Source organism: Leptopilina heterotoma, unplaced genomic scaffold (genome assembly GCF_015476425.1).
Source record: "Leptopilina heterotoma isolate Lh14 unplaced genomic scaffold, ASM1547642v1 Lhet_169, whole genome shotgun sequence".
NCBI lineage: Eukaryota > Metazoa > Arthropoda > Insecta > Hymenoptera > Figitidae > Leptopilina > Leptopilina heterotoma.
In genome coordinates, this window is record NW_025110885.1 from 1,403,999 (window position 1) to 1,416,227 (window position 12,229).

Below are 12,229 nucleotides of genomic sequence, written 5' to 3' on the forward strand. Positions count from 1 at the left end.
TTTTTTCTTATTTCTAATTAAAAATACGTTATTATATAAATTAAAAATGCCGTAATCAATTAAATGAAAGACGTTTTTCTATTTAAAACTCTATTTTCTATATACAAAAGAGAAATGATTCTATACAGAGAATAACATTTAATCTACATTTTTTTTACAACAAAATAACAAAGGTTCTTCGTTCCCTTCTAAATTATTTGTATTTTTTTTTACAATTTTAACTATACAACATTTTTTTTCCTTACAATTTTATTTTTATATTTATTTTTTACAATTTCTTTTTTTTAATCGTCTTTTTTTTCAGTATTACAATATATTTGAAACAGGACTGAAGGACCTTTTTAATTTTTCACTTTATAATAATATCGTCGAGTGTTAAAAAAGAAAACACTGATGATTGAAACTTAACGTCGTGGTTTTTTTTCTTGATTTATTTTTCTTTTTTAGTCTTCCAACATGTTTTCATATACAGTTGTCTTTTCTCAAAAAAAATTTTTCAGTTCTTATCTTGGACCCAATGAATGTAAAATTATGTATAAATATTTTTCAAAAATACACAGTAACTTTTTTTTTTCTTCTTATATTTTAGTATTAAAATTTTGTTTAGAAAACAATTAAAATTTATATTTATTTTACTACAAAGGGGACTTTTATTATTAAATTGAAATTTAATTTTTTAATAGAAGGGGACATTTTTTGGAATAATCAAGATTAATTAAAAAAAATATTTTTAGAAATGTTTTTACTCCATTGTTAATCTTTTTTTGTGAATATATTTTAAATATTTTTTATATAAAAGGAACGTATGTTAGGAAAACGATTTTATGAGTATATAGAATGTTTCGATTTTTTTATCCAGGGGTGCGATTTTGTAATTTGACTTTGACATTGACTTTTATTTTCACTTTCACTTTCAATTTTGCCTTTCACTTTAACATTGACTTTGACATTGAATTTCATTTACACTGTGACTTTTACTTTGACTTCCAGAGTCAAAGTCGAATTAAAAATGAAAATCAAAGATAACATCAAATTTAAAGTTATAGTTAAATTCAAAGTCGAATCGAAAGTCAAAGTCAAATTATTACAAAATCGCAATCCTGGTATAATAAGAAAATAATGTTTAAAATAATCATTATTTACGACGTTTAGTTTCAATAAATTATTTTCGCACACGTACCACGTTATGAGAATCAATAAAAATTATTGCAAATTTAAAAACTTTATTTTGGATATTTTATAACAAAACTTGAATACCACTTTTTTCTGTTTTAATTAAATTTCTGGTACTTTTTTTAGGTGTTTTTGTTCAGTATAATATGTATATATAATTCTTCTACAAGAATATACATTGTTTGTTAATTTTCCCATATTTAATAGAAATTTTATTTTTATCATTAATTATTCTTCGTTCATTGACGTCACTTTTGCTATAAACTTTCCATTCTGGCGCAATTCGTTGAAGATGAAACCCTAATAATCCAACATATTGCATTAATTATAATTTATTTTGTTAAATTCTAATTGTTTAATTTTAATAAATTTAAATAATTCTAAAAATACCAATTATAAATTAATTATTCATTAATATTCATTATTCATTAATTAATTTACAATTACATAATGCAATTGCAATAATGTTGCATAAAAATTGCGGAAATTATTTCATTTTTTCTGCTTTTCGGAAAATATTGAAATTCGGAATGAAAATTGAAAATTTGCAACATTGAGGCAACAGTAGTTTTGAATATTGATGACTAGTAATTTTTTTAATACTTTTTTTTTAGCAAATATGTTGTGTTATTTGGGCAAAATTCGTACTTTAGACACATGTATAATCCGAGACGATTGACAAACTCTCAGAACAATTATGGTTTTTTTTTGCTCATTTATTTATTTATTTTTTTTTGCAAATAAAATTCAGATATAAATTACCTTCTAGAAAGACTTTTTTTTATTTCTAAAATAATGACAGTGTTTGTAATGTAAATGAGTTTTTTTTGGAAGATTATTGTCACTACGTAGCCCACATTTATTACCTCCAGGGTCCACGATGATGCAGAATATAGATTTCTCACTAAATCTAAATTAGTAAAAATTGATTCACCACTGAATCATATTTGTAAAGAATATTTTTTTTTAATTTTTCTTTTCAAGTATTTACTAAATTTTTAATAGAATATTACAAGAAAAAAAAGTTTCAACTGGATAATGATATTTTGGATTTTTTTTTACTCTTTTGAAAAAAGATGACTTTTTTCGTTTATTTTCAAAATTTTCGACTTTTATTTAAAAACAAATTCTCGAATTATATTATTAAAAATGGGTTTCCATTCCCAGAAGAGTTAGTCTTCCATTTTATCTTAATTTAAATTTTCAATTCTTATAATTAAAAGTTTTGAACTGATTGAAATTTAGTAAAATTTTATTATTTTTATTATAAAATTATTAATTTTTTTCAAAATTAATTAATTAATTTTGTTCAAAATTGTTGATAATCGAATTTCGAAGAATTTTAACAGCAAATTATGAAAATAATACATTTCTCAAAAATTTCAATGATAAAATCTTGAAATAAAAATTTGAAAATCGAAGAAATGAAAATTAGCTTCAAAGAATATTATAATAAAATTTTTATTAACAAAAGTAATTCCTAGATTTTTTTAATATAATTTTTTAAAATTTAATTATTTTCAATATTAAATATTTCCGAAAATTCAAATATCTACAAAAAAATAATTACGTTAACATTTTTTAAAAAGTGTGATTTTTTTGTAATTATTAAAATTTTTGAGAAATCAATCTTTTCAAAATTTTTTTATTGAAATCCTTGATTTTTTGAATTCATTTTTTTAAATTGTCCAAAAATTCTTTAAAGAAATTCAATTATTTTCGATAAATTACATAATAATATTTTTAACAAACTAATTCTTAGAATGTTTTTCATTATAATTTTAAAAGATTCAATTTTCTTCCAAACAAGGAAATTTAAAGTTTTTTTAAAAATTCTACTTTTTAGACTAACTTTTGGAATTTTTGAAAAATATTGAATTTTTCTATTTGTAATTAAAATTCTTAAAAAAATGGAAAACATATTTTTTTAATATTTTCCAAAAATTATTTGAAAAATGTAACATTTTACTAAATTTCAATTGTTTGGAAATTTTTTAATTCTATTAAAAAATCTTGTCACCATTCATAAATTATTCAAAATTTGTTTTAAAAACTTATTATTTTTTAAAAATTCTTTGATAAAATTTAATATTTTACAAAATTGGAATTACTTGGAAATTTTTTAATTCTTTTAAAAAATCTATATTATTTTTCAAAAATTTCTTTGAAAATATTTAATATTTTACTAAATTGGAATTATATAGAAATTTTTTAATTCTTTTAAAAAATCTATATTATTTTTCAAAAATATTATTTAACTAAAGCGATTAAAATTTTCTATAGATAAACTTATCGCTATTTTAGATGAAGAGCTTTTTCTCCTTGTACCATTTTTTAGTATAGTTATAATTATTTTTTACTACAATTTTAGTAAAAAATGACTGAAAAATTTTTACTATAAAGTAGAGGTGTGCAAAAAGCTCGAATAGCATGGTCGAGCTCGAGCCGGGCTCGATACTCAAGCCAGGCTCAAGTTTTAGTTACTCAAAAATATTTGAGTGCACGAAAAATTCAAGTGCTCAAAATTATTTTTGGTTTAATACTGCACGTGTCGGATGGAATTTGGTTCAAGTTCGGATTGATTCTGCTCAGCTCTGCTAGAAAAACGAAAAGCTTGAAATACTCGATGGAGCTTTTTGCACAACTCTAGTATAAAGTAAATAAGTGGCTCAATTTTTACTCAATCTTAGATTTAGAGAGTTAGAGAATGATAAATTTAGTCGTTCGAGAAAATATGTATTTTTCACCTTAGGCATAAGAAATATTTAAAAATAAAATATATAAAAAAAAAATGTAAAGGAAAATTTTTTTTTAAATGCGTGAATTTCTTCTTGATGTGAGAATAAAGAAGTTTGATGGTACTTATTTTAATGGTAATATTGATGACAATGATGATGAGAATTATAATCACTGTTTACTTAAAAATATTAGTTTTTCTGCAGATATCAAATTCAGACAAAAAAAGTATGAAAACGTTGCTTCGCAACTGTTTTTATACGTTTTTTTGTCTCAATTTGATATCTGTAGAAAACATGATCAAATTTCAACGAATTGATACCAAATATGTAGATTAAATAAAATATTAATATTAATTAAATATTAATATTATTTTTTGTATTAATTTGATCCAGTTTAGTGTCAATTTGATACTTTCAAGAGAACTGTAAAAATATCATCATCTTTCTTATCATACGATTAGAAAGATGATAATGAACATCATCATCTTTCTTATCATATGATAAGAAAGATGATGATGTTAAGAAAGATGACAATTATGATGATGGCAATTATGATGATGATGATGATGATAAGAATGATGATGATAATAATGATAATAATGATGATGATAATTATGGTAATGATAATTATGTTGATAATTATAATATTACAATTAAACATAAAATTAGAGATCACAGTAACACTTGGTTCTTGATTATTTTAATTATTTGGCAATAAATGAACAGCGTAGGCCATTGCCCACGTGATTTCGTTCTTGAAATGTTCTCTTCAGACATGGTTCACTCGATGACTTGACTATATTTCACATGGTATCAGTGCCGAATCCACTGATTAGTCCCGTTTCACCCACATGAGTTTCGCATTGCATCACCCATTCCCAAATTCGTTTGGTCACAACTTTCTGATCGACTGTTGTTTCAAGGCCATAACTACTGAGGAGCTTTCGTAATTTATTTTTATTCTCATCGACATAATGACGATCGTCAATTATTGTATCGAGATACATTAAACTGTCGCCCTTCTTCATAAAACTATCGCTAACATCAACTGACGTCGATGTTGCACTGTGATTAATTTTATTCACAAACCACGCGTCCTTCATGTATTTATTAATTTCCGTCACTTGCGGCCTTTTATCAGGTTTATGCTCAAAGACACGCCTAAAGAAACGCAATAGTCGCGGTGTAAAACGTCTAAATGTCGATGGAACATTGAGTCGTGTCTTGAGCCAACGTTGAAATGATGAATAATCAGGATCTTGAATTGGTACTGCACTTTGCCATGGTGGATTACCAGTTAAGCAGACAAATAGAACAATGCCAAATTGCCAGCAATCGGCGCTACGTTTACATGTGTAGCGTTCATTTTTTATCACCTCGTGTATTTCGGGTGGGAGGAATTGTACCCATGTGCAAGTGATTTTATTAACGAGTGTACCCTCACGTTTTGTACAACCAAAATCGCAGAGTTTTATTTTTGACATATCCTGTGTGAAGACGAGGATATTTTCTAATTTAACATCGCGATGTGCCAATTGTTTTGAATGAAGAAAATCAAGTGCTGATGATAATTGTGATGCAATTTTCTTACAGACATCCTCACTTAAACCACCGGCTTTAACATTACCGGCTAAATCCCCGTATGTTGCATATTCCTGAGCGAAAACGTAACAATTCTCCGCTCTAAAGGCCACTGCATATGAACTGAGAATATTTGGATGGGGACTTAAATGATAGGAATAGTGGAATTCACGGAAAAATTCCTTTTCCGTTGTTAATTCACGATGAACGGCTTTTAGAACAACTTTTGTTTGGGTCTTTCTATGTGTTGCGAGTAATACTTTTGCGAAACTACCTTCGCCAAGATTCTTCTCAACATCGTATTCCATTGTTAGATTCACTTCCTTTAGTGCGACCTCCTGCACTTTATGAATAGCCGACTCCTTTTTCTCGTGTAGCTTCATCTGAAACACAAGAAAGACGATCTGCTTTTAAATTCAATTTCAGTGGAAAATTATTTTCTTTCTTTTATCCTTTTTTATATTTTTTGTTTCTTTGCTATATAAGTCGGTAAGAAAAATTCTTTATAGTCTCTATTTTCTATTGAAAATATTGAAATTAATATCGGCAATGAGTTCTTTAAATGATATTCAAAAATCTCTCGATTTGTATTAAATGTAGAACGATGAAAGAAAAAGAAAATTGAAAAAAATAAGAAATAAGAGAAATAGAAGTAAAAACAAGTGATCCTTGACATTTGGAAGGTTTCTTTGAGGGTGAAGGTATTTTACATAAGGGTAAAAGTGATATATCGACTTTATTCACAGGTTCATTCTCATCCGACCTACTGTTTTTTTCTCTCTCTCTGCACGCATAAGTATAATAATAATAATAATAAGCAAAGAGAAAGAGACCATAATAATTATGAAACCCGAGAGGGAATCGATATTGAAACTATACTACGTCATTGATATATACGTCATTTGCTTACGCTTAGCAATATGGCGTTTACCGTTATCGATTTTAAATTTTTCTTTTTTAAAGGATTCGTTCAACTGTTATTCAATTGTATACGTTTGCCAGCAAATATTAGATAATTCCACCGTTATATGAAAAGTAATTAATAAAATAATATTTTCTTATTTGATGAAAAAATTGTTAAGTTGAATATATCAAATTCGTATCAAATAATATAGAATTGCTACCAAATTGAGCCAGATTAATAAGAAATTAAATCTAATTAGTGCAAAATTAAAACTAAATTTGAATCCAATTGATACCAAATTAATACTAAATTAAATCAAATAGACACCAAATTGGTACGAAATTAATTCCAACTGGTACAAATTGAAACTAAATTAGACTAAATTAATTTCAAATTACTACTAAATTAAAATAAATTAAGACGAAATTGAATCAAATGAATCCAATTTGAATCAAATTGATGAAAAATTGACTCACATTGATTCCAAATTGATACCATATTGAAACTAAATTGATACAAATTGACACCGAATTGAATGAAGTTATTCTAAATTGAATTAAATTCACAGAAAAATTTTCTCAAGTGAGTACCGAAATGAATCAATTTAATACCAAAATAAATAAATAATACAAAACTTATACAAATTGACATCAAATTGAATACAATCAATTGCCAAATGATGCCAAATTCAATAAGATTGTTACTAATTTGACTCAAATTTTTTCGAAATTTATGGCATATTCACACAAAATAAATTTAAATTGACACTAAATTGAATTAACAGATACAAAACTAAATCAAATTGTCACTAAATTGACTCAACTTGATACCAAATTCAATTAAATCAGTAAAAAATTGAATCTGGTTGGTAGTAAATTGAATCTAATGTATACCAAATAAAAACTAAATTAAATCAAATTGATACTTTATTAAGTCAATTTGACACCATATTCAATACAGCTGATAATAAATCGACTCAACTTGACACCCCATTGACACTAATTTGATTCAAATTGTTACCATATTGAATGAAATGTACCAAATTGAATCAAGTTAATTCTAAATTGACTCAAATTGGTACCGAATTAATGAATCTAATTGGTACCAATTTTAAACTTAATGGAAACAAATTCACACTGGATTTAATCAATTTAATACCAAACAGATACTAAATTGAATGAAATTGACACCATATTGAATCAAATGTACAAAATTGAATCAAGGGATATAAAAACTGAATCAAGTTAATACTAAATTGATTCAAATTATTACTAAATTGAATCAAATGATATCAAATTTGTTCGACTCTATATCAAATTGTATTAAATTGATATCAAATTGAATCAAATTGGTACCAAGTTGATATTTATTGAAACAAATTTTGATACCAAATTGAATCGAATGGTACCAAATTGAATCAAGTGGTACCAAGTTGATATTTATTGAATCAAATTTTGATACCAAAGTGAATCGAATGGTACCGAATTGAATCAAGTGGTACCAAATTAAATCAAATTGTTACCAAATATAATCAACTTGGTATCAAATTGAATTGAATGATACTATATTGAATCAAATGATACAAATTTTATTCGAACTGGTACTAAATTGATTCAAAATTGTCCTAAATTGGTAGCAAGTGGAATCAAGTGGTACCAAGTTGAATCATATTAATTTCAAATTGCCATCAATTGTTAAAAAATTGAATGGAATTTTTTTTTACGTTAATAGTAATTTGCCCTGAATTTGTACCATATTGAATCAAATTAGTACCAGCTGAATATTAATTTGATTTGATTTTGTTACCAAAGTATTTCCCTAAATAGGTAGCATTTATATCGAGGGGTACCAAATTAAATGAAATTAATTTCAAATTAACATAAATTGTTACTAAAATATATCAAATTTTTTCTAAGTTGATACTAATTTGTCCTAAATTGGTACCAATAAATTGAATCAGATTGGTACCAAATTGAATAAATTGAATCGAATTGAATTAAATTGGTACCAAATTGAATTAAACGAATGCAATCGAGTGATACCAAATTAAATCAAATTAATTATGAATTGAATCGTGATGGATCGTAATTATGGAATGAGATAGACTGATATTGTATTGTTACGTAATAAAAAACAAAAGAATTTTGTCACATGGAATATTAATGGTCAATGCACGTGATGCGTTTATGACTCGATCACGTGTAAATTTATATGATTCTCATCCCCTTTTGTATTCAATACTCGCGAGTGTCAAATTATATTTATTTTTTAAACAATTATTTAAATATACATTAATTATTGTAATAATTGTTTTACATTTTTATTTAATTTTATTACCGTAAAAAATAAAAATTCATAGAGATGTTTTGTTTATATTATTAATTTGAAACTTATATCCATTGTGTAGAATTTAATATTTAAAATCAAATTTAATTAAAATGAAAAATACGAAGAAATTAAACAAAGGAGAAAATTAAATTAAGAAAATATAAAAAGAAGAATATTAGGGAAGAAAAAATAATTCTTGACGGAAATTGAAAGTTAGAATCTAAAATTGTAGGAATAATATTGTTAAAAAAGATGTTTCTTCTGCTTCTTTTTTTTGAAGCTGAAATATTAAATTCGGGAATAGTCGTGTAAATTTCGTTATTGTTGGTTTTAGCGCAAATGCGTTGGTTAAATTGCAGAGATCGTTAATCTAAGATCGTTAAGTTTAAAAGGATTTACGAGGCGTGTCGAGCGAAAGGACGTGCGTCGATCGATAATTTCTTTGGCAGTTTCAGAGTTTGGCTGGATTTCCGCCAAAAATGATTTTCGTTTATACATAGATACATACATGAATTAAACTGATACACGCCCCCTCAACACTTTGCAATTTTCAAATCTTATCTGCATCTTTTTAAGGGCATAAAAAAATATAACGCAAAAAAATTACATTAGTTTTACTATTATTAGGAGTCATCTTCTTCTCTCTACTCCTACTTTTTACATAATTTAAATTTCAATTATATTTTAATTTCTAAATTTTTTTTATTTTTAATATTAAAAAGAGAAAATTAATGAAAAAAATCTTTTAAATTTCACAAATAATAAACCTGATTTTTTTTATTTTAGATAACAGATTGAACTCAGTGCGCGAACCGTTATTTTTATCGATTCTCAATTTTAAATTACCGCCGTATTTTCATTTATAAATTTTTTTTTTTTTGTAAATTTTGAAATGACTCACGTTTGAAACAAACATTTTTTTATTTTTGCACACTTCATTTTTTGGCACGTAAGCATAATGGATAGTTTTGAAAGAAGAAAAAAACAAAATTCTCGCTTTAAAAATAATAATATAGTGAAAAATTTATGTACTAATTAAGCTATTCTCTTGTCTATGTATTGATTACATTATTTTCAATTTGAGTTTCTTTTTAAAATTTATGTATTAATAACGAACTTATATTGTGTAATATAGAAAAATTTTCATATAAATAAGAATTTTAAAAAAGCCATAAAAATTTAATACTCTTTAATACTCTTACTTTGACATTTAGTATTATTCCCCATTTCAGAGAGAGATATTTTCTTTGCCATTGAAAAATGAAAGACTGACAAAGTATTAGCAATTAGTTTAGAAAAAGTTGTTCGTTTTTAATTGTAAGATTATACTTTTTATCCGTCGACGTTAATATCATTTTTAAATATTCAGTATATTAATATGATTAAAATTTTAATTAAATAGAAAATAAATCTTTTAAAAAATGTTATCTCAAAAGTGAATAAAATAAATTTTTAAAATTATATAAAAGAATGAAATGAAATTTAAAAATCATAAAAATGAATAAAATGAGAAGTTATTAAAAAAATAAAGAAAATTATAAAGAAATTATGAATAAATTAAATATAAAATTACTAAATGGTAAAAAATTAGGATAAATTAGAGTAAATTATAAATAAATTAAATAGAAAATTGTAAATTCTAAAAAAATTGAATTTACAATTAATAAATTAGAAAAGAATTTAGTAAGAAGTAATTCAAGATGCGGACTTCATAAATTCATTTTTCAATGGAAAATGATATTATTAAAGCAAGAATATAGAATAATTAATTCTAATTCTAAACTGAATTACTATTCCCGTCTGACAGCTATTAGGTCACAAGATAATAAATATTAACCAATAGCTCTCTTATCATTAAATTCTTTTTTTTCCAGGAAACGGTTAATTTCCAATGAATCCAAATTAAATTGCCAACTCACTCAATAAGTTAAATATAAAATTTTCTCCTTATATACATAAAGAATATAAATGATGAAATTAAAACTAAATTAAAACACAATTAAGTGTCAATTTAACTTTCTTTGAAAAAAGAGGAGAAAAAAAAGAGAAAAAACAGAAAGGTAAAGAAAATAGTGGAAAAGAAAAAGAAAACAAAAGCAAAAGTAGAAAAAAAGGAGAAAAGGAAAGGAAAGGAAAAGAAAATAAAAGGAAGAGGAAAAGAAGAGGCAAAGAAAAGAAATAGAAATGAAAAGGAAAAGAAGAGGCTAAAGAAAAGTAAATGAATATGAATGGAAGAATAAAGGGAAGGAAAGGCAAAGAAAAGAAGATGAAAAGAAAAAAGAAAAAGAAAGAATAAGGAAAAGAAAAAAAGGAAAAAGAAGAAAAAATGAAAAAAGAAACTAAAGAAAAATGTAAGGAAGCAAGAAAGGAAAACGAAGAGAAAAATTAAAAAACCAATTAAAAATAATAAACACTCAAAAAAAAAAAAAAAAATTACCTTTAATTTGTTGAAATTGATGAAAAGCGCAGATGATGAAAATCTCTCCCCTTGATAATTGGCACAGAATTTAATAGATGTTAATAGTGCTGAGCAATTATCATTTCCTGTATGTTTACATTTTTGTTTCAGTTTTCTTTTGAATGAATGAAAAAAAAAATTCACTTTCGTTAAAATAATTATCGTTCACTTTGACACGTTTTGTAAGTCATTGATTTTTTTTTAATTTTTTTTTCTCACTGAGAAATCTCTTCTTCTTCTTCTTCTCCTTCTCAATTATTTTTTTTTGATAACAGCGATTAATCACAGATAATGCTGATATTAATTTATAGCGCGGTTACATTTTCACCAATACGCGTGTGATTCGCGTTTGAAGGCGTCGCGACGCCTCCTCATGCTTTTATAGACTCAGACGTCGCGCAGTCGTGGTTCATAAAGGGGGTTGGAAAATCAGTGTCGCTACATGTTAAAACACACCACTTTATTCCAGTGCAAAAAAAAACACTTAAAAAGAAATTTAAAAAAATATTCAATGTATTAAACATGAGTTTGTTTCTGAGCATATTTAAAATTTTTTTTTTAGTTTCGTTTTTCGAATTGCTAATTGTTTCAAATCATTTTTTGTTTGTTTGTTAACTGTATTTTTTATTCTCGATGTATTTTTTATTAGAATTTTTTATTAGTTTGTTAATTAAGAATAAACGGTTTTGACGAATAATTATTATTTTTTTTTATTCTGTTACATTGTTATTTTTCTGTTAACTATGATTTTTATTATTTTTTCTTACTTTTGTTTGTTAACTATATTTTTTATTATGTTTTTTTACTACAGGCTTAAGTACCAATAAACAAATTATTATTAATTAATAAACAATAATTATTATTTCTTTTATTATTGTTACTTTTTTGTTAATAACGATTTATAATTTATTTCTCATTTTAGTTTATGAGGCATTTTTTTTAGACTTTTTTACTATACACTTAATTACAACTAAATAAAATTACGATTTTAATAAACAATTATATTTTTTATTCTTGTCTTTGTTTATTTTTTTGTTAATTACTTTC

General features: G+C 24.7%; 1 protein-coding gene across 1 annotated transcript; it reads right to left on the reverse strand.

Moving 5' to 3' along the window:
• Positions 1-3,806: 3,806 nt before the first annotated feature.
• On the reverse strand, positions 3,807-11,543 carry LOC122499541 (serine/threonine-protein kinase meng-po). The gene is made up of 2 exons (XM_043607957.1): positions 11,162-11,543; positions 3,807-5,875 (listed from the first exon to the last, which is right to left on the reverse strand). The coding sequence occupies exon 2, from the start codon at positions 5,873-5,875 to the stop codon at positions 4,715-4,717; it is 1,161 nt and encodes a 386-aa protein (XP_043463892.1). The 5' UTR covers positions 11,162-11,543; the 3' UTR covers positions 3,807-4,714.
• Between the last annotated feature and the right edge of the window lie 686 nt (positions 11,544-12,229).